The 26,354-nt window shown below is 36.0% G+C and overlaps 3 protein-coding genes across 4 annotated transcripts; all 3 read right to left on the minus strand.

The window, feature by feature from the left end:
• LOC18595872 (probable disease resistance protein At1g12280) lies at positions 1,685-5,734 on the minus strand. Its single transcript, XM_018122810.1, has 6 exons — positions 5,705-5,734; positions 4,360-4,948; positions 3,475-4,242; positions 3,161-3,333; positions 2,490-3,052; positions 1,685-2,366 (listed from the first exon to the last, which is right to left on the minus strand). Exons 1-6 carry the CDS (start codon positions 5,732-5,734, stop codon positions 1,685-1,687), a joined length of 2,805 nt encoding a protein of 934 aa, XP_017978299.1.
• LOC18595873 lies at positions 5,942-11,752 on the minus strand. Its single transcript, XM_007023993.2, has 5 exons — positions 11,631-11,752; positions 9,389-10,501; positions 7,447-8,294; positions 7,295-7,351; positions 5,942-6,413 (listed from the first exon to the last, which is right to left on the minus strand). The coding sequence occupies exons 2-5, from the start codon at positions 10,344-10,346 to the stop codon at positions 6,168-6,170; spliced, it is 2,109 nt and encodes a 702-aa protein (XP_007024055.2). The 5' UTR covers positions 10,347-10,501; positions 11,631-11,752; the 3' UTR covers positions 5,942-6,167.
• LOC18595874 (putative uncharacterized protein DDB_G0282133) lies at positions 18,726-25,702 on the minus strand. 2 transcript variants are annotated; one of them, XM_018123649.1, is made up of 12 exons: positions 24,754-25,702; positions 23,387-23,489; positions 23,076-23,281; positions 22,138-22,976; positions 21,563-21,677; positions 21,054-21,176; positions 20,196-20,251; positions 20,039-20,093; positions 19,854-19,924; positions 19,691-19,771; positions 19,115-19,198; positions 18,726-19,019 (listed from the first exon to the last, which is right to left on the minus strand). In XM_018123649.1, the coding sequence occupies exons 1-9, from the start codon at positions 25,362-25,364 to the stop codon at positions 19,897-19,899; spliced, it is 2,136 nt and encodes a 711-aa protein (XP_017979138.1). In that variant the 5' UTR covers positions 25,365-25,702; the 3' UTR covers positions 18,726-19,019; positions 19,115-19,198; positions 19,691-19,771; positions 19,854-19,896. The 2 variants fall into 2 exon arrangements, with proteins under 2 accessions (XP_017979138.1, XP_007024058.2); XM_007023996.2 differs by having other exon boundaries at positions 19,110-19,198.

A 26,354-nucleotide genomic window follows, 5' to 3' on the forward strand; every position in this document is an offset into this window, starting at 1 on the left:
TTATGCCTCAGGCCCATTTATGAAAAGCACTCTAAAACATACAATGAAGTTCTAGCAGGTTATGATTTGCTAAAACGGTTAAACTGCAAAACTAGCAAGCATAGTATCATTGTTTTCTTGAAAAGTGAATTTCATTGAAAAGGGAGTAGCTCTCTCTAGCAAGGTACAAAAATGAGGATTTGAGGTCGTTGTATGGCTAGCATAACGACCTCAAAACCTCTACATTTTTTGTACGAAACACAGCATCAACAGATTCAAAATAACTCATTCCCCAGTCAGTCAAAACAGAAGAAAATCAGGCCAGCAGCACAGCACACAATGAACCCCGAAGCACCTATTCCCCGTCAAAAACAATCAACAGAACATAATTAAATACTAGAGACCAGCAAACACAATCAAGCAATAAAACAATAATGAATTCCTGCAATCAAAATGAGACCCCAACTCTCTCATCATGAATGTGTTGGTAGAACACCAGGTACGCCAACATCTAAGCAGCACTTCCAAATTAAATATTGCATGCTCTACCACTTTGACACACTTAGAGATAGTTTGAATAGAAATTTGTTAATTAGTTATCCAATTGAATTTTTCACAGCAAATAGTCCATATTTAATTAAGAAAATACTTAGGGTTTTATCATTCATGAACCTAACGTGATGTTATTGAGTCCTGGTCCATTAATAGCTAAGGTCCTTCATTAGATTCAAGCCCCCCAAATTAAGTTGTATAAGGATTACTGAATAAGTACGGATGACTTCATCAATGTTTAAATATACAATGTACAACTCATCCTTAGTCTTTTATTTCTCAACAACAGAATGAACTTTGAAAAGGTACATCCTTTTGGAAATAGTTATAATTATACTTAGCTATCATTATCACTTCGTGATACTTGCCTAATTTGGTTTACCAAGACTATACCATTATGATATTCGAAACTCTTGGGGCGAACAGCCACCAAATACCTCAAGCCTCTCTAGTCTCTAGATTTCCTACTTCTTGTGCAAGACAGAGTGAAACCAAGCCATCTGATTTTGAATGTCTGAAATTATGCACGCATCAATTCTTCTCATTTTATAGGAAATATATACAAGGTAAATTCATCAATAGTAAAAGGATATGTACTTATTACCTGCTGGTGGAAGCCTGATCTTTCTTTTTCCTTTTTTTTTTGAAAGTTGGAATAATTCATTAACAAGAGTAACCAATGGTTAAACTCCAATCAAAAGTACAAAAGAACTGCAATTTTAAGACCTATGCACAATCTTGGAGGTGGCATAAACCTCAAAATTACATAAATGGGCAAAAGACAAGCCACAAACATAGAATTTTAAGCCAACATTTCCCATTCCCTCTCCTAAAAACGAAGTCTTTAAACTCACCCTTTCAGTCAGAGTTATCAGGCCAGTCTTAACTCCCCCCACACCCTATCTAGAAACCCCGTGGATAATCACAAACATCTTTCATAGCCATAACTAACAGCAGAACAAGCAAGCAAACCGCCTCCCTGTAACGACAATAAACAAAGATCACGCTAAAAGAAATCTTACTGACAAACCAACGCTTCCCCCACCTCCCTTCTGCACTAGAATGTCCTCCCAAGCATTCCACAAGTCCACTTCTCAACCAATTCGCCTAACACCCTTTTGCCTAAGCGTATCTCTGTGCATTAAAGTGAAGGCTAGATACGCAAATACTTGCCATTCACCACAAAATCACCATTCTGGACCTCAGTCCAAACATTGGCTAGATCAATATCTCTTCCTATTCCCGATTTTGCAAGGGTATCTGCTTGCTGGTTTGCCTCCCTTTTTACGTATTTGATTTCCCACCTTTTCACTTTTCTTTTCAGCATTTCAATTTGGAGTATCCACTTTCTCATCCTCCAAAGAGCTTGATTAGGTGCTTGAATCCAACTCACCGCATTTGAGGAGTCACTCTCTATGACCAGAGAATGAGAACCGTTCCAATTTGATTCGAAAAACATCATGAAGGCCTGTTTGATAGCCAGCACTTCTGCTAGGTTAGAATCTCCCATCCCTATTGACTTGGAAAACATCATTTTGGTTTCACCTGCAGAGTTCCTAAGGATCCCACCAATTCCAGCTTCTCCTGGGCATCCACTAGCTGCCCCATCCACGTTAAACTTCATAGAACCATCAACAGGATTCGTCCATTCGACCTTAGGTCTCGTCTTTTTGACACATTTAAGAACCGCCCCTAACCTTGGCTCAATAAAGGTATCAAGAGTTCTGTTATAGTCTCTTGGCCATTTGGCCTTTGCCCATGTGGCTACCCTCAGCTTTACCAACTCGTAGGTTTGAGCCCTGTCCCAAGTTTTACCTCCGAAAATAATGTCGTTCCTAGCCAGCCAAAGAGACCAAATCACTGCAAAGAATCTTTCTTTTTCCTTGAGGGTCTGGATGAGGTGGATACAAATTTCAAACGACAAGCATCCTTAACGGCTTCATCATCCTAAATCAAACCATCCCACCATTGTCTCTCCTCTAATTTTTTGTAAGAATTTTGCAGTTTCCAAATCAAATGGAAGCTGTCTCAGCAACGAGCACTGAGATACTTCAATCTCTGACAGAGAAGGAAAGCACCTGGGTAATGGACAGATGCTTTCCAGATTTCTCAGACAAGTCAAAGAGATAGTTTTCAGCCCAGGGAATGCTATTATCTCGCTGGTAACGCTCTCCAGTGACTCACAGTCAAGAATGGTGAGAGTCTCAAGGTTTCTAGCATAAGCGAGGAAGTCGAGGTTTAACAAGAGTGGGCAAACTCCGATGTAATCCTGACGAAGGTTGCCAAGTTTACACCATTCTGATATTTTGAACTCCTTGAGTGAACAACAACGAAATATTTCAAGCCTCTCCAGATTACCCAATTCTTGTGTAAAACGTAGTGAAATCAAACCGTTACACTCCATGAATGTTAATTTTCTAATGCAACTCCTTAAAGTGCAGGATTTGATAATGTTGTCCACAAAAGGGGCAGCAAATATGGTTATACCAAGTTTATTTATGCGATTCAAGCACTCCAACGCCTGTAAGAAGGCAACTTCATCATCAGCTGGAACTTCTACTGGGTCAAACTACTCAAGGACTCCATTTATTTTACTGTAGACTTGCAAAAGTAAAAGACTAGATATCACCTCCTTTGGAACCCTTTTAAGATTAGTAGTATAATCTAGTAGCAAACACCTGAGGCTTCTTAAATTTGTTAGGCTGGCAGGCAACTCTACTTTGCTTGTTAATGACAAATTAAGATACTGCAACGTTTTCACATTTCCAATATCCAAAGGTAACTCAACTAAGCCTTGATTACCTGACAAATCCAAAACTTTCAATGCAGGCATAGAGCCAAAGAATTTGTTGGGAAATGATTTTAGCTATGTATCTCTAAAGAGCAAAGTGGAGAGATTGTTGCAAGAAGGTGAGTAATTTATGTTCACTCTGCTACGACTACCATATAAGGAGATCCAATTCGCCTCTTCCCATTTCTTGTGTTCCTCATATGTAATCGTTACACCTTTTGTTACCAAAACCTTCTTCTTTCTTTTTCCTTGATCTCGGACTAACCACAAGGCCATGTCATGGACTACGTCGTGCATACCAACAAATTGTTTATATTCATCGCTTTCCAGCAAATATGCAAGCTTTAAAGTCCCGACTATAAATTCTGCCTGATCGCGTGGATTGGATCCATCGAAAAAGCCTTCTCCTATCCAGAGGCCAATAAGTTCATCAATTCTGACGTTATAATCCTTTGGAAATATGTAACAATATCGAAAACACTTTTGAGCAGTGGCATTGTTCAAGCCATCGTAGCTAAACTTGAGTAGAGGAAAAACACGATCCCCAAAACCATCAATCTCGGATGGGTTGCTATGTATCAGCTCAACTGCGAGGTGCCACTCACGAGGATTTCTCCGACTAGCCATGGCCCGACCGACGGTGAGGAAAGCAAGTGGCAACCCTCCACCCGTTAAGGCAATAATTTCGGCTAATTCTGAAAGCTCTGGATCATTATTCAGGATATTTTCACCTACCATCATCCTGAATAATATCAAGGCTTGTTGCGGTGGCAAACATTTTACTTCAATTGTCTCCAGAGCTTCCACGGCGTTGCATAACTCCATTGAACGGGTTGTGTATATTACTTTGGATGAATTCTGATTTCCCATCTGCAGGTGGATGCCCAGTCTTAGGAGGTCGAACCGCTCCCTGATATCGTCTAACAGTAGAACAAACTTTTTATCTTCAAGACGCTAAATATCTGAGCACCCTTCTCGTCCTCGCTTGAACACTCATTCCATAGGGCATCAGAGATATCTAATTTCTTCCAAATGACCTCTTGAAGTTTCTCTATATAATCCTTCTTCTTGTCTCGACACCTCAGCCCAAATGACAACGTCGAAATCATGGTTTCGTATGTGGAATTCATTGCTAAGTTTCTTCGAGAGGGTCGATTTTCCGACACCCCCGATTCCACATAACCTTATAACTTGAGTATTTTCATCCTTATTGCATCTCCATACCCTTTCCACTGCGGAGTCTAGGCCAACAGTGTTTTCCACAAGCAACTCAGGCATCAAAAGCCGCAAACCTGGCAATCTCTCTACAATGGTGAAGTCCGATATCGAAAAGAAGCTTTCACTCATATGCCTCAAGTCTCTTGCAGATCCCAACCTGTTAACTATTCGCTTTCCAATCTTGTAGGTAGATGGCAGGTTCTTGGGACAGAAACTTCCGAGACATGTATCTTGGAGTTGTTGATGGCCTTGTTCAATAACTCCATTTATTTCATTCACAAATCTTTCTACACTTGTCAGCCATCTTTCCACTTGTTCTGTACGTCTCATTCGTGGGTCTCGTTCGATGGTTTCCACTCTGCGCTGTATAAAACTTCTGCGGCTGTTCAACCGGTTCCTTAATTTCTTCTAGCAAAAGTTCAAGATTTTGTTTAAGATTATGCGTATAGGACATATGTTTGGAAGTGCAAACGTGGCGATATCCAGTACTGGACTCAGGTAATCCATGACTACTTTTGGACCTCAAACCGATGAGGGGAGAAGCTTAAACGGAAAAAATTTCCATTTTCGTTTTTGCTGCCAACAAAGAAGCGGGGAGAGCCAAGAGCGTTGAGACAGGGAGGCGGGGGAATTGGGAAATTTCTTTGTACGTTATTTTAAAGACCAAAGCCAAATGCGAATATAAATTAAATTTATTCCATTTCCATACAATCATCGAGTGTGGTGGCCAGCTGCTTGCCACTTGCCACTTGCCACTGACACCAAGCATTATTTAGACTGACATATCTGACTGTTTTGTGTACGAATTACGGGGATTGTTGATTGTAGTCATCAACTGCAACATACGAGGCATGACTTTGGATTATTCCCCCTTTACTAGCAGCATTTTCCCTGCTAATCTCCCTCAAGACCACAGATTACTGCAACTACCATCTCTCGTATAATGCATGCATTACATCTGAAACAGAAAAGAATTAATTATACATTTGATATCTCAAATCTTGTAATATTTTTGTTTAATAATTAATATGGTTGACTCCATCTAACAAATAAAAATTTTGACGTTATTTACAAATTCTCGTGTGGATGTCACGTGATGGTGAAACGTTTTTGTTCCCTAAAACAGAAAACAAAAATGGTCTGCTGCTCCACCATCCAGCAAACCTGCAACCCTGATGGCGTGAATTCTTCCATCTAATTAAGCTGTGCTGAGTTTGAACTTGTTATTCAAATTCGGCTTAGTAAATGATGAGGCAAAGCTCCTTACCGTCCCTAACATAAGGTATTTCCCTTTGTTAACATTATTCTCCAGGTCAAAAACACCAACTCCTCCCCCACTGTTACAAGCTACTTTCTGGTTAGCGTGCAGTGTTATATATAATGAGTGCACCAAACTAATCATGAGACCAAAATTCTTCATTGGTTCATGAGCTGAACTACTATGAGCTACATATCTACTTCAACTGGGTGAAGCAAAGGCACTCATTTCCTGACAAACACGATACCTGTGAATATTGCCAACTCCATTGGGCTTAGAGTGATACAAATTTCAATATTCCCCCCATTGTTTCTGTTGATAAAAAACAAAACAATTAAAGAATGATATGATAGTGTCCAATACGTGATGCTATTTGATTCTCATACACCTGGTGAGAACCTCTACAAATCTCTTGTACATGTGCCGCTTCAAATACTTTCTTTCTACCTTTTTTCTTCCTTCCATCCCCATTTGCTTCCTCGCAGACGGGTTCTTTAGCAAAAACCTCAGATTCCCGGCAAGAGCTTGGGCCCCAGGGTGCCCCATGGGGTGAAAAAGGCCTGTTACATTGTTCTCAACTATCTCTTTTGTGCCTCCAGCGTCAGTCCCTAACACCTGTGCCCATACCGTATACATATTTGTCAATATACATATTTGTTTCCACTTCCAAATCCAGACAGTGCCAAATAAATATGCTATATTCTCAATTTTCATCACTAAAATAAACAAGAAAATCACATAACTTACTTTTTATGCATGGTGCAAAATTTTCTAATTGTACATGATTCTGTCTCTTTAACATACATGTTTTGCTCTGTGTTTACTAGCTGATTTGTCCATCAGAGAAAAAGGTTGGCACATGTCTTCTCCACAAAAGTGCTAACAAAACCATAGGCCAGTATCTAGTAGTGATGTCAAGTGCCTTAAATGCACATATCTCCACAATCAACAATACCTTACCCGGCAATTTTTCTATCGAGTGGACATTATTAAGTTTACTACTCAAGATTTAGTCTCAAAAAAGGAACATTTCAGGAATAATCTTGCCCCAACAAAAAATAATCATAAAGGAATTCATAGTTTTATACATGAGATACCTGATTCATGAAATTGTCTGGATTTAACTTTGTTCGTGTGGTCAAGATGATAAAACAAATTCTAAACTAGTCCACATGTATGCACTTACATTTAAAAGTAAGTGCCCACACATGCACAAAAAGGTCAACAGGACTAATGCAATGAGTATCAGCAAACATAATAATGTTATAGACTTGCTCAATGACATATAAGAGGAAGAAGAGGATGAAGGCAGTACAAATGCATCTTCACACATTAGGAGGAAACACCATGCTGTCAAACATAGGATCTGTCTTTAATATATAGCAGGTGAGATTTCGAAAGCACATGTTATCACAAGCTTAAGCAGGCATCATCCAAAAACAGCCGTCACATTGCAGGCATAAACAAAGCCAAGGTAAATGAGTTAGTTGTCTTACCGGAAGGCCAAATGCCATTGCTTCAACAGTCACTCTCCCAAACGTTTCTCCTAGTCCCTGTACATAAAATTTAGACATCATTACATGTTTTCCATTTAATTCAGAAGAAACTTAGATTTAAGATAGAAGTGTTAATTAAGTGACATCATCACCTGGGAGTTCATGACATATACATCTGCAGCTGAATATAGTGAAGCGACATGTGTAGTTGCAGGAGTCCAGAGTACAGACTCCGACAACTTTGCATGCTGAGACAAAAATCTTAAAATTTCCTTAACATAAGGCATCTTATTGCTCTTAGATCCAACAGAACCAATAAGAATTTTAAGAGCTTGTTCCTGTGTTCCTTTGCTATCAAACAACATATTCCTTCTTCTGTGACTGCTGTCAATGCTGACAGCATTTGTGCCATTTACAGACGCAAATAACCTCAAATCTGTAGAAGATACATCAACATCGCTCGACTTTTGAAGCAAACCTCTTAAATGATGCTTTACAGTCAAGGTAGATTGATCTTGCCTGATATCCAATGACTTTGTAACTTCAGAATCAGTTTGCAAAGGATCTTGATCAATCATGAGGCCTGCTGCTTCAAGAAGCAAGAGCTGGCCCTTTCCAGCATTTATGCTACTTAGAGACATCACAAGCATATCATTATCTGTCAAACCCATCTCTTTTCTTACTGCATCCCGCAACAATTGCCTTTTCTCTAGCATCTTTTCAGGGCTAGCAGATGGAGTATTTAAAGAACAAGGAATGCCAGCTACAAAAGCCAGCTCATCATTAACAGCAAGTGGAACAAGAGCAGGCTGAGATCTCAACTTAATATTTTCTTCTTGGCACCAGGTAAGCCACTGTTTACTCTGCAATTCAGATAAGAAAATAAGCATTTTCACTCGGTGTAAAACAAGCTTTGACCGATCAAAGTATTCTCTTCTATTTTCCATGATCCACCAAGCAATTTGACTTCCCCCAGCTGGAAAATGAGCAATATATTGATCTGAAACCAACACATTGCATCCAATATTAAATTACAGTCACATATAAGCAGGGTATTATGACTCAAAACTCTAGGGAACTATGATGATTGTACTTTACTGGAAATGACTGAGAAAGATAACAATGTAAGGCAGCCCAACCAGCAGAAATATCAAGTTTTTTAGAGAATTTTATAGCAAACTAAAATAAGTAGACACACATACACAGTTATGAAAAGATTTCAATAGCTTTTCACATGGTTTTTAGGTTATAATAACAGGGAGTTAAGAGGACTAATGTCAAATAAAGATTAAGAAAATTTTTACATTGACCTCAAAAGCTTTAATTAGATGCCTATTGCTATTCCACATACAGGTGAACAAACAACGATAATCAGTAAAATGCATACAACTGCCTATATGCTTGTGTTTGGGTGAGACAGCGAGACATAGGTCTGCTTTGGTAATAGGACTGGTGAATCCAGTACGTTGTTAGAGAAAACTTTTTGCATTGTGAATCAAACCAGTGTATAACAGAATTGAACAATTCATGAAAGAGTATACTCCATCAACTTAAGCAATAAGGCAGTTATTATAATTTGTTGAAGGCTTGAAGCCATATATACTAATATAGGAACATGTTGGATCATCTTAATTAAAGGCATGTACATTGTTTCCTACAATAATATGTAATTTTCTACAGATTAAAAAATAGTAGCCTTCCAACTGACAATGACCTTAATTTCTATGGAGGCCAGCTGGTGCTTGAAGGAGGTACAAGAAGATGCTATTTTTACTCAATAAAATCACATGACGTTGCCAAAATATTGAAACTGAAATCAACTATCCTTTTCGATTATCTTATTATAGTATAAAAATGGATCAATAATCTCAATGGAAATATTATTATTATACACAAGCTAAGGCATGATATCAGATTTCATGTTGAATGAGAAGTGAATTATATATATCTCAGCACCACAAGTTTAAAACACTATGCAGCTAAAAGGAAAAATCCTGCAAGCTTGTATTGGATAGTATCTGATCTTCATATCTGCTAAGCAATTACTTTCAATTTAGAAGAAAAATTTAAACAATTTTCCAATAAATATCTCACCAATCCATGATGCACAGACTGCTGATCCCGCGATCACAAGGTCTGCCTTCATGGCAGTTTTGAAGCTAAGATCTGCTCTGTCCTCAATCACTTTGATCCTTCTCCTTGCAAGCTCAGACATCAGTCCTCCCTTTTTACTGAGAACTACAGCAGATACTGTAGCTCCACAGCTCAAAAGCTCTGTTGCCAACTCCATCATTGAAATTGGAGCCCCAGTCATTGAGAGTTCATGGAATACCAATACTAATCTTCTTGACCAAACAAGGCGTGCAAAGTCCCCCTTCCTATCACATGTTCCAGACCGCTTTTCAGGACTCCACTCCAAAATTCTGTCCTCCACTGACCCAAATGGTCCAACAAGCAATCCATAAGTAGAATTTTTCTGCAGAATTTCATGTTCTTGCCCCTCTGTTTCTCCATTTTCAATGTTTATTGTTGCTTTCCGCTTCCCGCGCATCTTGCTCAAATTACGCCCTGCTCTTTTACTCCTTCTACTCCTTTTCTTGTTAAATGAAACATCATTCCTCTTCTTGGCCAAAATCACATCAAACTTTCTATCGCTGTAGACCTGAGTTTTGTTAGTTCCATTATTCACTGCCACCAAACTGTCATCAGCAAGCAAATCTCGTCGTGGGTTCTGTTCAGCATCGATTAGTCCATTTCTTGGATTACCACTAAAACCCAAAAATTCCTCTTTGTTATGACCATGAGCCCACCTGGATTGGACATAAAATCCAAGGTAAGCCCAAAGAGTAATTAAAAGCAACCAATACACTAAGCGGTTGCTCCTAAACCACTGAATGCCACCAGCACCACTTCTAGCTTCTCTTCTTGGAGTTCGGCTTGAATTCAATCTCCGAAATGTAGGAGAACTCTTTGGAGTTGATCTTCCTGACAGACTGGACTTAAAGCTACCTTGCCTTAATGACGATGGTCCCTTGCTGACACTTTCCTCCATTGGCTTCCAGCTAGGTATATTGCTGACAACCTAAATCAGTAGTCTTCATATGTTAGCCAATACCAAAAACATACAGCACTTTAAGGTCTATGTCTGTTCTTATAGCTCCAAAATGCTTACAAGCTCCTTCTTCTACAGCTTTCTAAACTCCTAACCTACATCAATGAAGAAAATACAGGTTTGTCAGACAACAGCATCAATATATAACGCATGAAGACTGCAAAATATGGTTTGCATAAAAACAGGTAAGGAAAACATAAAAAATACAAATTCATAAAAGTACTGAATCTTGCATTAATTCTCGATAATGTAACGAATAAACAATGGCCTGGGGTTATTTGAGCAAATTACAGCTATCAGACATGATGTTCTATATTTCGGACTACCAGAAGATTGAAAAGCAAGATTCCGATTTCCTTATCTTTCTTGCTTTATATGCTTTTATTATCAGTAACTAAACAATTAAACTGATAAAGAACCATGCGTAAGATTTTCAAAAGTATCCTCAGGCTCTAAAGAAACCTCAAATTTACAAACAACCAAACTAGATCATAAAACTACATTTTTTTTTTCAATGATCATACATTTACAATTCAAAAGTCAATTTTCCTTACACTTTCTTAGAAATCAATCAAAGTTTATAATAATCAAGAACCAAATCAAAGAATAAAAAATTATATTCTTTGTAACTCAATATCTAAAATATCAAGGCAATAAAAATCAAGGATTTGATCAGACAGCAATTTACATTCTTCAAAGTTCAAGAAATACTAAAACATCATTATAAAAAAAGAATAATGTGTTTCCTACCGAACAATGCCTAGACAAAAGCTACTTTCAAATTACTATTTGCACTCATTCCGTAACACTTTCTTAGTAACCAATCATCATCTTGAAAATGAAAAGCCACATTCAATAAACCTTAAAAAGTCGAGATCGTTTTTTTTTCTTTTCACGTACTTTCTCAGAAACCAAACAGTTCTTATTATAAAAAAAAAAACGCAACAAGCTCTTCAAATTTCATTACATTCTACATTTTCTTTTCTTTCATTTTCTCCACAACCAAACGCATCTTTATGCTTCTAACCAACTTAGCACTCGAATATCAAAGCTAGAAAAAAAAAAAAACAAGAAACCAACTAATCAAACTTGTAACAGTTACAGGAGCTTAAGAACAGTAAAAACAGAGCACTAGAACTTAAGATCACAAAGTATTCAAGAAAATCTCTTAATAACAAACATAAAACCAAAAAAACAAAAAAAAAAGCAGCTAGTTTAGCTTACACTAAAAGATTCGAAGAAAATGAAGAAATCATTCCTTTTTTCTGTTTTTGATCTCTGTTGTTGATTGATCTAAGTTTACATTAAAGAAAACAGTTGCAAAGAGAGAGAAAGAGAGAGAGAGAGAGAGAGAGAGAGAGTAAAGTACCATGATCTGTTAATATANGAGAGAGAGAGAGAGAGAAATGTCTGAACTTTTCCTTTCGTTGAAACGGATCGCACGTGCGGGCAGCACGTAAGAAACGGGTCTGGAAAAAATTTTGAAGATTGGCGGGGGTTGTTTTAGTGCAAACAGCTGTACGGGAAGTTCAGTATGCTCGGTTGCTTTGTGGATCGTCAGATGACGCGCGCGGAGGCTGTTTATATAAATCCAACGGTGAGGACGTTACAGTGGGGAATTATTAGGAGAACGCGTGGAATACTGGAGATTGCTGTGAACAATTTGGCATTGTTTTTGACACAATGAGCCGTCGGTGGATTAATTTGATGATTTTGGCCGTTGGATGTAGTAGCATAAAGATTGTTGAAATTGCTATGATTAATGAAGCTCACCAAACTCTGGGTCCCACTAGCTTCATTTATTATATAGCCTAAAATTTCATGTAACTATCAATTGAATGATTATTAGATACAAAAATACACATGTCCATCTTTATAGTCAGACACAAAATAATAATAATAATCTATAACATAAGTAAAAGGAAGCCTCAAAAAGGCTTCCTCCCTCAATTTGCCACGTTTTAGTTTTTTTATTTTACCACGTGGCAGCTTATAGTGTGGTTAGAAAAAACAAATTACCACTGAATGAGTCAAACAAAAATAATGAAAATGCTCTTAAAGGGTGCCCATGCTAGGAGTGAGCAAATTTGGTATCGGTTCGGTTTCGGTCGGTTTTTCGTAAAATCGACAAAAAATTTTAACTAAATTAACCGACCGAACCGCACCTCCCTACAAAATCTGTTTCGGTCGATTTTTAGGATAGACGGGTCGGTCGGTTACGGTTCGATTTTTTAGACTGTGGGCTTAATTTGATTTGGGCTTGGGTTGTGAAAGTTTCATGAAATTAACTTGGACTGTGAAGGTTTATATGGGTCGTAAAAGATCCATAGATTTAATTTATTTTTCCATGAGTACTAGTAGTAATTTAAGGATAGAATATTGTCACTTTTTAAAACAAGACAAATCAAATTTTAAAACAATTATATTTTTTTGTATATAAATCACAAAGATTTCTACTTTTGATATAGTTAAATAATTTGATCCTTTTTTTTGTTTGACATAAGCCTTTTGTATATAATTTGTTACAAAGAGTTTTTTTAAGTCTTTTTTTTGACCTATTTATTTATTTTTCAAATAATTAATAATATTAATCTTCATGCAATAAATTAACATTAATCTTTATAGAATAAATAAACATTAGTTTAAAAAGTTCTATAATTAAATATGATCTCAAAGAAACTAACATTAATCTTCATACAATAAATAAATAAAGAAGAGTTCCACAACTTAAAGCTTAATGACATAAATTACTAAATTTCAAAATATGATTCTCCAAGGCTCCAACTTCAAATTTTAATGATTTTGTAGAACATGCTCCTAAAAAGATTAAAAACAAATATATAATTAGTGTAAATTTTTGTAGTAAGATAACCTAAATGAATTATAAATAACATATAAATATTGCATAATACCAAATGATAACATTACCTGAAAATATTAATCCGACTCAGGCTCAGACTCAGCTATTGTCTCCAACGCAATAGTAGCCAACTCTAAAAAATAAAATAACAAATATGGTAAATTAATTTTTGACAAATCAAATAAATTAAATTATAAATAAAACTATAAATAAAACTATAAAAAGAAATAAAATAGTTACCAAAATCAAGTTTATCAAGCTTGTCCAGATCATCTTCAATCAAATCTGGATCACCACGTGCCTTTCCAAGTAACCAATCTTGAGCACAAATAAGTGCTTGCACAGCCTTAGGAGTCAAAGAACTCCTATATGCATCAAGCACACGTCCACCGATACTAAAAGCAGATTCCGAAGCAACTGTTGATAGGGGAACAGCCAAAACATCACGAGCAATAGCGGCAAGTATAGGAAACCTAAACTGATTAAGTTTCCACCACACGAGAACATCAAACTCATCATCATCGAAACCCTCATCATCCACAGGCTCAGATAAATATTTCTCCAATTCCGTTTTCAGTTCTTTTGATCCAGTGTTTAACCGGTGCTTCTTGAACCTGTCCAATCTTTTTTTAGTTCGTTCTGTGTCCTTGCCAATCAAAGTTGAAACAACATTATCATTACAACCACCACTAGTGCCTTGACCCATGGACGTTAGACACTGTTGACCACTTTCACCAACATCACGAGGTGAAGGTTGTAACATATTTCTATAACAACGAAACAACTCATCCATTGTTTGTGTCACCAAAGAAAACATCATTAAAGCTTGAGTTGGAGGATACATGTCTAACAAAGTGAATTCAACATAAGAAAGCTTTTTCCTCGGATCAAGTATAGCAGCAATAAATAACACCAAATTTATTTTTTCCACATTACCCCAATACTTGTCATATTTCTCTTTCATCCTAATTGCCATAGACTGTAAATCAACATCATCACCATTTTGCCATTCAATCAAAGTCGTATACACATCATAAATGGAATCCAAAAAAGCATTAGCAGTTATGTAAGATGTGCCTGAAACACTCAAAGTCAAATCATAAAATTCTCTCAAAAAACGAGAAATCCTCTTAACATTTGCCCAATCTCTGTCATCGGGCACCCCATCTCCCGACCTTATGAGCTCAGGTATGTAGCCATTATCACATAATTCAAATGATGCAAACGCCCTCTGAAATTTCAAAGTTGTATCCAACATCAAAAAGTAGTAGAATTCCATCTAGTGCTCACATCTAAACACAATAAACACTTGCTCTCAACTCCTGCACTAACAGCACACTCCTTAAACTTAACTAATCTAGTAGGGGATTGTCTAATATATCTCACTGCCCCTCTAACACGAGCAATTGAGGTATTCATATCCTTCAATCCATCAGAGACCACAAGATTCACAATATGAGTAATGCATCTCACATGAAAAAATCTACCACCTAAAATACTAGTTCCAGCAACATTATATTTTTTCTTCAAATGCCCTACTGCAACATCATTTGAACTAGCATTATCAACAGTGATAGAAAAAATCTTTTGGATCCCCCAATCCCCTAAACATTTACTAATTGCTTTACCCATGGCCTCGCCTTTGTGACTAGTGATCGGACAAAAATTCAAAATTTTTTTTTGCAACTTCCAATCATTATCAATAAAATGGGCAGTTAGACACATATAATTAATTCTTTGAATCGAAGTCCATGTGTCAGTGATGAGACACATTCTACCAAGACATGATCTTAACTATATTCTCATTCGAGTTTTTTCATTAGTATAAACCTTATAGCAATCCCTAGCAATAGTCCATCATGAAGGTATACGAAATCTAGGACATGCTTCGTTTATGTGTCTCCTATATTCATTAGTTTCTACAAATTTAAAAGGCAATTCATCTAAAACAATCATCATAGCTAAACTCCTCCTAACTGCCTCTTGATCAAACTGCCAACTACTTAACCCATCCCCTCTCGAAGCAAAAACTAATTCCATCTGCCTTTTCTCCTCACTATCACGCACAAATTTCAACTTAGGACAAACTTTAATATGATTTTTCAAAGAAGATGTTCCATTCTTTTTTGTATCAGCACACAATTCTTTACCACAATAAGAACATTTAGCTTTCTTATTACCTTTCTTATCAACAAATTTGGTGAAGTGATCCCACACAATCGATGTAGATTGAGACGACTCCATTTGCTTCCGCACCTGACTTACAACTTCACACGTTTTGTTGGGATCGATAGAACTAGCAGTAACATGAGGTGTAGATGTTGATGGTGTTGGTGTCTCATTAATTGCGAAATTTGTTTCCTCATTAGTTGACATCTACAAAAAAAAAAAATACCCAAATATTAATTTCAATATTTAATTTTAATATATTGTCAATCATTTTAATTAAAAATCCAAATAATAATTTACCAAACTCTTATTATTTCTCTATTTTTGGTCTGTCTGTTTCTCTTGCATGTGTAGTGTTTTATTCTATGTTTTCTGAAACAACAATGTGACAATCGGGGTGGAGAAACAGACAGATGAGGGGTGTGTAGGGTTGCGGCACAAAGGCGCAGGCTGGCTAGGGCAAGCTAGACTTGTCTCGATACTATATATATATATAGCTTGGGGCGGGTGATGGAACTTGGAAGGTAAAGCTATTATTGAATATTAGAAAACCAAAAAGATAAAAAAAAAAAACAAAGAGATAAATGCAGAGCAGAGGCCCCATTCTTTACACGCTTGATAAATCATGCAAATAATAATGACTTAGCCAGAGAAAGCGATAGAGACATTGAGAAGCAGAGAAAGAACGAGGGAGGGAGAGCTTGGTTTAACTCACAACTCCGATGATAAACAAGTTTATTGCCAATATGTTGAAACAATTGCTCAGATAACATCAAAACAGATAATTACTCTTTAAGAGTAGTGCTAATAATTACTCTTCAAAACACAACCATCCCAAACTCATAATTTCTAACATATTTTCTCTCAAACTTTCTCTCTCTGTTTATTTTCACAAAATAACTTCAAAAATAAAAACTATTGTTTACCTTTCAATGGCAGCAATTTTGATTGAGAAACACAATTGATAGCAACTAAGAAGCACCTATGGCTGTATGAGACGACTGTTGGCTGTATGAAGTGGAAAGGGAATGGAGAAAATAGGGGGCTGTCGGGGGAAAGGCCGAACGGCTGCTGGTTTGTGAGATCTGCAGAAGCTCACTCCTAGTTTACAGGTTTAGGGTCTTTTGAAGGGGGTTTTACAATTTTAGCCTTATGGGGGGCAGAAGAGAAAGTGTTTAATGAGGGGTATTTAAGTGCTTTCACCTGCAATGGAAACTAAGGCAGTCAATGCTCGGGTTTTCAGTGGGCTCGGGGGGGAAGGAGTCCCCCCCCGAGGGCGGAGCCGATCGACAGACGAGGTCGATCGGCATGACCAACGATTGCAATAGCAACCGTCGGTTGTAACCGATGGTGACAAAAACCCACGGTCGCGGTCGGTTGCTCAGTTGCAACCAACCGCTGCATAGTCCTAGCCCATGCCTAGCTTTGAGGACAGGGGTTTTAAATGGAATTTTAAATTTGTGGCAGGACTTCTAAAAGAAAACCCAGGAGAAGAACGGTGGCTAAGCTTTTTAAGATAGAGAGGAAACTGGCAGCAGAAGGAAGGGGAAGAGAAGAAAAGAGGAAAGAGAAAGAAAGAGGGAGCTGCTGCCAGAAAGGCTTAGTGCAACAAGGGCAACGACGCCGGGGACTAAGTGATGGAGAAAGGGGTTAGTTGTTGCTAGTGGAAGAAGAAGAGAGCAAAAATGATGAAAAGAGAAAGGGTTGGCAACTAGGGTTAGGTTAAAATTAAAATCATTTATGAAGGATACAAAAAAAAAAAAAAAAAGGAGGTTGGTTGGATTCATCCAAGTCCAACCCAGGTTTAGTTAATTTATTTTTTTATATATGAATTAAATTTATGAAAATAGGATAAGAATAAAAAGTAAAACAATTTTTTTGATAAATAATAAAAATAACAACTAATTGAATAAAGTTATTAATGACTTATCAAAATTATTGAAGGATCTCAGAATTATTTTCAAAGGGTGAATTAATTCTAAATAATTATAAAAACATAAGATAAGAAAGTAGTAATTAAAATTGAAGATAATTTAGAAAATTTCATCATTAAAAATAATAAAATTTTAATAAGTGTAATTAATATTCATTTTATTTTGACTTTAAAAAAAATTCATTTTATATTATTAATTTTATTGTATAAATTATGTAGCTTATCAATAATTACTTTATCAATATTATATTTTCTCAACATAAATTTTATTTTACTATTAGAATCATGTAAATAACAAAATATAATTATATCAACATTAGCATATATTAAGATATAAAAAACCAAAATTTTTTTAAAAAATTTACTTAAATAAAAACTTTTACTTAGTAAGACATCAAAAAATATTTTTAAAATATTAAATTTTTTAAAAAATTNATTTTTAAAAAATTATTTAAATTTTATTATTATTGTATTATTTATAAATATTTTTAAATTTAAAATCATTTTTAATTTTTATTTTTATTTATAATATTATATAATCTAAAATTACTCTTATTAAAAAAATCAACACCCACGCGAAGCGGGGCACCACTCTAGTTTAAGTAAAAGGAAGGACAACACTTTTAACAATTTAATACATGTCAAACTAAGTAATACCATATCCAGAATATTAAATTTAATTTCATTATCTCTTGAGAAGAGGTTTTCTTTAAAAAATAAAATAAAACAAAAATACACAAGGCACGAGAAGAACTGGCTGGCATGTGTGCTTGTGAGAGTCTATATGGGTTGCTAATTAAGATTCCAAACCTTTCAAAATCATTTTAAAAATAATCTTCTGTCTGACAACAACATCAACAATAATAACAACCAAAAAAAAAAAAAAAAGAGCTGAAAACGAAGATAGAGATGCAGGTGGTAGAATTCTCTGGTGGGCAGTAAGGTCAAATGCCAAGGGAGAGAAATGGACGGCTTGGTCATCACTCCATCGACCAAATTCCAAGCTTTGGGAATGCCACAATTCATTTTTGGTCTAAACTCCAAACAGAAACGCGTTCATTAAATGAACAACTAACACTCCAAGGTTATTAATAAAGCGGATGTGCTACTCACTTCAATCAATCATATTATTATTTATACAGCTAAATCATCATTAAAAACTTATTATCGCACGTTCAATTGCTTGGAACTATACGAATCCTATGTAGATTATATTACTAGGAATTATATTCTTTATATGAAAAATATCCAATAAGTTGTTCAAACATCTATTTCCTCAAGCCCACCACCACTTTGGCTCATCATTCTTCTATTCATACAAGTTTTAATATGAAAAAAGATCAATTTCAAGAAGAACTACGAAAATAAAGCTTCAAAACCACTGATTAAATTAAAGAATCCACAGTATCTCAAGTAACTAGCCAGCCTTAAAAATAGAATAAGAAACATGACAATGAACACTCTCAAAACCAGGCTTAACTCATCAACCAAAGACAACAAATAAACAACACCATCTATGCAAATTAAAAACTAAAAAGTTGGCCAAGCAAACAGCTGCTGCACAATAATTCTTGTTCATATTTTTTATGGAGAAGCCAGCCAGTCTACATTTCTCACAAGCTTCATTACAAAATCAAGCCACAAGAAAAACCTGTATGACACAATAATTACCAGTTTTAGGAATTTTCACTGTGTTACTGAGGGGGATAAAAAAGATATTTTCTCTAATATATATTCATACCGCACATTTAAAGAAGGGAATGCCACCCGTCAAGCCACAGTAATATTCTTAAACTGAATGTAGCATGAACAGGCGTTTGTCATATATAACTGCCAGAAGAAAATTAAGAGAGCGAGACAGAGAAAGAGTTAGGTTAGAATGAATGAATGAACAAGGATACCTCTGATTAGTGGGAGAAAAAAAAAAAACTACTGCACATAATATACTGATTTGAACTCATTAAAGCACAAATGCCAAGAAAACGTCAAAACTGCCAAAAATGGGGCCTTGTTAATCAATGCCACAGTCTCTGAAATAGTCATCAACATTATAACTACGTAGATTACTTCTTTATTGATCAAGACCTTAACCTTTTCACATGTACCAGTAGTTACAACAGAAATTTCCAAATCTCTCATTGGGGGTAGAGGAGGTAGAGGTGATGCATACGTATAAACTGAATTGTTACTTTTGCTTTTCATTTTTTTTTTTTGGGACATGAAACAATTGCTGGAGAAATTACATCTTTCTTCTTAAAACAAAGATAATTTAAAATCTCAAACAGATTAAGCAACATTAGCTAGAGGTGAAGCATAATTTACCTACAATATCCTTGAACAAATTGCAGCCCAAAGTGCTCCAGGTCACAAGGCTGGAGTTCACAAAGGGCCTGGAAGAAAGGCCTGCACCACCAAGTAATTCACACAGATAAGAAATTCCAAACATCCACGAAACCAATGAAAACTTTCTTGGCAAAATTTTAACCTTTATCAATTTATTGGGACAGGATCCATCTTAAACAAGTAAATCACTTGCTAAAGCTCATCTCAGAATATCTGCATGTAAAGGAAGGATAAACCAAATCAAGAAACTTGCAGGTAGCAGACAATAGAAACAGAGTGAAAAATTATCAACCCATTCAGAGAAACAGCTTAAAAATTTCGACTTGCCTGCGAGGCTTATTTGGGTTATTTTGTCGTTGCCCAAATTCATCACTCACAAGCTCTGCAAAGGAGACCGATTGTTTAACTACTAAAACAAAAAATTGGCAAAGGGCTGTGTTCAGAAGTCCACCAAATCTAAGATCAAGGCAAGAGCATTGCTTACCAGGTCTTTGAGAAGGCTTCCATTCATTATTTGGTTTGTTAGAAGTATTTTCTTTGCTGCAAAGGATGGGATATTATATATTATTAAAACAATCAGCAAGCAACAATAATAACCACTTATCATAATAAAAAAAACAATAATAACCACTTGAAATTTTAGAAAACATAACCAGTTACACTGTCTGTCATCTTTAGATTTCATTAGTTTTTTGTTCTCTCTCTCTCTCAAACACACACAACACACACAAACACCCCTAAGTATGTATCAAAGAGGAAGTCTCAAACATTGCACTTAAGCTAAGCATCTATCTTTAAGGGTGCAAAATGTTGATCATCAACCAATCTACCACGTAAAACATTGCAATATGGAGGCATAAGGGCGCCATTATAGAGATAAAATAACATGGGCATCAAACCAACAAAGACTCATTTAAAACAACTTCCAACAATTATTTTCCATTCCATTTTTTATCTGCACAAAATGCCAATAGTTCAATGTAAACCCATAAAGTACTATCATCCTCCAAACAACCTGTTATTTTACACCAAATCAATTGATTTGGTTTCTATAAAGACAAAGATACAGCCATGTTAAATAAACAGAACCATGCACTGAACTAAAACCCAATCAACTCTATGTCATGTCTTATTCCTGATTAAAGGGGGTTTCTTGCAAAAACATTCCAACCAGATGTCAACATTCAAAACTGACAACAAAGTGGCAAATATTGAATGCTTCCAGTTTCCAAGACTAATGAGGACAGTTAACATTTCCCTCCCTACTCATGGCAAGCAGATGGAAAACAATAACAATCAATGCTATTTAAGGCAAGCAGGTTGAAGAAACCATGCTACTAACCTTGAGGATCCTGTTGAAGATGCCTGTCCTGACGGACGAGCATGATAAGACCCATCAACAGCAATATAAGGTGAACAATATGTTGCCCCTAAAGCCCCTGCCGCACCTGTAAGTACTGGTAGCCTAAACATGAAAATGGAAATCATTAATGCTTTTAGATCAAATAGATACAATAAATCAGAATAACAAGAATGAAAATAAGCAATCAAGTGAGAGATTTAGTAGTAAAAAATGTACAAGATCAAAGCGATTCCCACCTTACCCTTTCACTACAGTCAAAAGCTGTAGCAAAAAGGAGATTAGCCATAAAGGGCTTATCTTAAAATATGGGGCATATGAGAAGCTGACAATAAGTCATATGTAAATAAGCTAAGTTTCACTACGGAGAGGTAACTTCGTCCATAAGAAGATCAATTGCCAGTTCTGAACTGACCAAGAGATCACCTTCATTTCTCAAAGGAAACCAGATACACAAAAGAAACTTTTGTACAGGGAAAGAATTACTGTACCATGTCATTTCTGAATTTCCCATACCAAGTTGTGGCTGGGCAACATATCCAGGAAATGCCATGCCAACAGCAGGAACACTGAGACCACCAGGGTGCTGGCCCCCAAATTGCATAACTGCATGCCGACCATTCAGACAAAAGCATGAAGAAATTGAGCTTACAAAAAAGTTTAATAAAAGGAAAAAATTAAACTGTCTGAGAGAAAACATAGAATAATAGACCTGAAATCTAAACAACTCAGTAGATAAAAGCTATTAACTAACACGCCACAGTATCAATTGCAAAGATAAATAAACTCAAACAATCTCCAAAATCTAGCCAACTCAGAAAAAGCATATCTCCTACACATTCCAGGAATTTTATCTGATCTTAGCCAAAAGGCCATTACAGGTATTCAATGACAAGTACATCTAATATTTACTAATTTAATTCATACAAAAATTTGAAAAAATACAGCCCAGGATTTAGCATGCACCGTTCCAGATAAAACGCATTTTACCCATTTTCCTTTTTACCTTGTATCGTAGATTAAATTATCCAGATATATTAAAGATTAAAAATATGAAAAGCTCTACCTGGCAAAAAGGCAGGAAAATTTTGATCACCATGGCTGACAGCCATATTCCCTGTAGCTCCCATAATCTGAGCTCCACCATACATAAAAGAGCCCCTACTAGCTCCTTGAACACTGCTTTTCCCCTTGCTCACCAATGCACCCTTGGATTTACTTGTTTCTGAAGATTCAACCTCTCCAGATTCATATGAACTGACTGACATAGCTGTTTTTGGAGGAGAGGAAGCTTGAGACCCAATACCAGGATGCTGGCTCAACTGCTGAGCAGCTGATTGTACAGAAGACTGAACCCTGCCCTGAACAGGACTTCTCTGGCCAGCATTGACCTGCGTTGGTGGAGAAACTCTGTTGACTTGGCTCTGATGTGGAGCTGGCTGATAAGCCTTCTGTCCTGGAATAGCCATGCCTCTACCCTGTACCCTGGACTGAGAAGGTTGACTAGTATTACCCAATGAAGATCCAGAAGGTAGCATTTGCAAGTTGGTCAAAGGCTTTCCAGAAGCTGACGTGCTGGAATCATCTATATAAAGCTTCGCCATGCTGAGAGAATCAAGTACATTCTTCCCTCGCAATGAATTGGATTGTGACACAGATGAATTATCATCTGTAACAGAAGGGCGAAGATTCCTGCTCACACTTCCAGTTTGCACATCCTTCTTCGGAGTCAAAGTAATGTCTTTGTTGGAAGACCCAGATGGATAAAAAGGTGGGGAAGCAGAACTCAAGCTTGATGCAAAAACATGTTTCCTAGCAGGAACTGATGTAGTGTCTGCATTTGTTGCATGTGTGAAAGCTCTACTTGAATTGGCTTGTGAAGTTTTCTCAAGAGGCTTCCCAGACCTGAAATATTTCACTCATATGTTATGCACATTTAATCATGGTAGGAATAGATGAAAACCAAAGAAAACTAATGCATACAAAATCAAAGGTAATACTCACAATTTGTTCTGTGTTGGAGGCGCCTGACTGCTGTTTTTCACAGTAGGTTCATACCTCCTAGGTCCTCTCCCTCTCACACCCTTAGGAGCCTGGTTCTGATTGTTGTTTTTCTCAAATGCTTTGGACCTACTTCCCCTAGGATAACCATGATCTGGTCCCCGATTTTTACTCCGAGCTCGATACCTACCTCTAGAAGATCTTCTTCCCTGAATGTGGAAGAAAAAACATATCAGTAGGGAAAAAGAGAAGATCAAAGAAATTAAGAAAGAAAGAAACAATTCATGCAAGTTGAATATGTACAAAACCATTACCCCTTCATAATGCTTTTCCTGCAAAGTCATCTCCTCAAACTTGTCATGTCCCCATTTCCTATCATCTTTGGATTCCCACAATTTCCTTGCACCATGTGTTCGCCTAAAAAGGACAATCAAGATGATATTGATATAACTTGAACAACAAGGACATGGTGACACAAACCTAACAGTGAAAGAAAAACCAAAATGGAACAGGGAGCATTGAACCCATAAAAAGATTAAACCTGGGCAAGAAATTGAGCCCATGATAGCACAGAGTCATCAGGTTATTGGTTCAACTGTCCCAATTCTAAAGTTAATGGTTGGATTACATGCCTAATTTTTACAATATATGCAGACAGACTATAAATATGGTTAGTCTTTAATTACATACATGTGTGTGTATATATACATGTATATTAATGATAAATGAATTAAAAAATATAGATAGAAAAAACCATTTGGTCCATAAATGCTTATTCTTATTAAAATTTCATATACCTGTCACAGTGTTGACAGTATAGATTAAAGTATGTTCAGAATTAAAAGTTACATTTTCATACACAGAAGCAAACAAACTCAAGGAAGAGTAGTTATAAGCAGTCATGATGTCTTTGACACCAAGGTTCAAATATTGGCCACAATTTAGATCAGATCAGGTCACAGTCTATGTTTTATAACCAAGGTCCTGATCAACTAGCTCATGCCTGGATCAAACCAGGTAGCTTTTATGCTCTTGAAATGAATGAACAATGACAATCAGAAAATAAAATAAAAATAAAAGAAAAATCCTAAAGCAAGTACAAGAGCTTTTGGTATGTAGGTCTACTTGTGTAACACTATGCTTGAGTAGATTATGACATCTCAAGTCCTTACTTCTCAACCCTGACTGTTGAAATTACATACTTAAATTTCATCACCAATTATATTTGTCAGCAAGTAAGCTAAGCTCTCATGTACATTACAACCTTACATTTCCTTATCCTGACTAATACTGGACCCTATCCACTGCAAGATTCATTGTTCAAGATAATAAAACAAAACAGCTGCATACCGAGCATGAACATCGTAGGTGTCAAAAACCTAAAACATTTGTTATCTAACAAAAGTCTAATTGCTATCAATTTCAATTGTGTGCATGGGGAAGTACATGGTTGGGGAAAGTGAGCAATCCAAGTCCAATCATTACACAGAAAAAGCTAAAATGCATAACAAATGATCTTATTGAAACACAATGTTTTAATACTTTGCCATAACTGCCATTTCTTGGTAATTGATTACTTAAATGTAACTTAAACAAACAGTTAAACATATTACCAATTAACATAGCAATTACCATGAAACAGCATAGCGGAAAAAAAAAACACAAAATGAAAAATGAATACCTATGACGACCGCCAGCATTATCTCGAAATCGATCATCGTGCATATAAAACGCCCCAGCAGTTGGTACAGCAAATGGCTCATTCTCTTTCTTCTCCTCTTCATCTTCATCTTCCTCTCCCAAATGATTGTTATTATTATTATTATTATTATTATTATTATAATTGTTATTATTATTACCATTAATAATATTATTATTAATCTCCAATCCGTCCTCCACATTCCTACTCCCATCACCCACCACCGCTTCCTCCACATCTTCCCCAGTTCTCTCAACATTCCCTTTCATTTCACCTTTGCCCACTTCCTCAGTCTCCTCTTCATCAATTTCTTCCTCCTCTTCCTCTTCTTCATCATAAGCTCCTTCTTCTTCTTCATCCTCTTCTAAGTCCAATTCTTCATCGTCATCATCATAATCCGCAGCACCGCCCTGACCGTCGGATTCCTCAGAGTGAATCACTGCCCGCCGATCCATCCTCGCCTTAGTATTATTATCCTCTCCCCTTTCGCCTTCCTCATCGTCACTAGCCGCCTCTCTCCTCCGCATCGCCAACGACCGCTTCACCTCCTCTGGATCACTCTCGTACTCCACATCTTCTCCCGCCGTAGCCATCACTTTCTCTTTATTTTTCGCGAACTCGTTATAAACTCCGGAAATTATTCAAAAAGAAAAAGAGCAAACTTTGCAAAGAAGCAAAAGACCAATTTCAAAACCAATCGCCTAAAAATCGAAGAGAATCAAAACCCTAGGAACCTTGAAATTGAAGGAAAAATTAGGGGTTTTATTTATTATTTTCATAGGATAGGATCTAGGGAGTTGCGTTAGTTAGGAAAACCCTAGATTTTTATAGAGAGAGATCTTTTTGCGGATTTTTGTGTAAAAATTGAATGGAGAGGGAGGACTTTGTTTTGTTACGAAAGAGTGCTTCTTTCCCTTTTTTTTTTTTTTTTTTTNTTATATATATATATATATATATATATATATATATATATATATGTAAAAGGAGGTTCAATTTACGCTAGTATTTAGTTTTAAATCTTTTTATAACTTTATGTATAAATACCATTTTAACAAACCAACTATTAAATTCAAAATTTAATAATTTCCTCGTACTTGTGATACATGTAAAGTTTTAAGTTATTCTAATATCTATATCATCATATTTTATTTTACAAAATATGATAAAATATTTTGTATAACAAATATCATCATACTTCATCATACATGTAAATAAAATATGATATTGAACATTGGATTAACAAAATATAATTCATATAACAAATTAATTATTCATTGGAATAAGTGGATCCCTCCTTCTACACACAAATATTTTTGTTTGTCTATGTATTTTATTTTTATATTCATATATAAACTAATATAATTATATATGTTTGTACTACTAATAAGTTTCTCAACATCACTATTTAATACAAAGAGTATAATCTCACTCTCAAAAGTTAAATACAGTTCTTATATTGATGTATTAATTTTGTTTCTTAAGTTAGCAAAGTTAAAGCTATATAATTTTTACTATTTAATATGTAAATGACCAATAAGAATAACTTTTTTGGTTTTTGACTCAATTATATGTAAAATTAATTT

The sequence above is a fragment of the Theobroma cacao genome, chromosome 6 (assembly GCF_000208745.1).
Source record: "Theobroma cacao cultivar B97-61/B2 chromosome 6, Criollo_cocoa_genome_V2, whole genome shotgun sequence".
NCBI classification, from domain to species: Eukaryota; Viridiplantae; Streptophyta; class Magnoliopsida; order Malvales; family Malvaceae; genus Theobroma; species Theobroma cacao.

Excerpts from the sequence above, each read along its gene's own strand:
- LOC18595874 (XM_018123649.1), bottom strand. The coding sequence starts at position 25,364 with ATGGCTACGGCGGGAGAAGATGTGGAGTACGAGAGTGATCCAGAGGAG. Across the intron at positions 23,490-24,753 it reads AATGCTGGCGGTCGTCATAG|GCGAACACATGGTGCAAGGA; the intron begins GTATTCATTTTT and ends TGTCCTTTTTAG. Across the intron at positions 21,678-22,137 it reads TTTTCCTGCCTTTTTGCCAG|TTATGCAATTTGGGGGCCAG; the intron begins GTAGAGCTTTTC and ends GTCGGCATGCAG.
- LOC18595873 (XM_007023993.2), bottom strand. The coding sequence starts at position 10,346 with ATGGAGGAAAGTGTCAGCAAGGGACCATCGTCATTAAGGCAAGGTAGC. Across the intron at positions 7,352-7,446 it reads TATATGTCATGAACTCCCAG|GGACTAGGAGAAACGTTTGG; the intron begins GTGATGATGTCA and ends TTTTATGTACAG. Across the intron at positions 6,414-7,294 it reads CAATGGCATTTGGCCTTCCG|GTGTTAGGGACTGACGCTGG; the intron begins GTAAGACAACTA and ends GTATGGGCACAG.
- LOC18595872 (XM_018122810.1), bottom strand. The coding sequence starts at position 5,734 with ATGGAAGAATTCACGCCATCAGGGTTGCAG. Across the intron at positions 4,243-4,359 it reads ATATAGAGAAACTTCAAGAG|ACGATATCAGGGAGCGGTTC; the intron begins GTCATTTGGAAG and ends TTCTACTGTTAG. Across the intron at positions 2,367-2,489 it reads GGAGAGACAATGGTGGGATG|GAACGACATTATTTTCGGAG; the intron begins GTTTGATTTAGG and ends TTGGCTGGCTAG.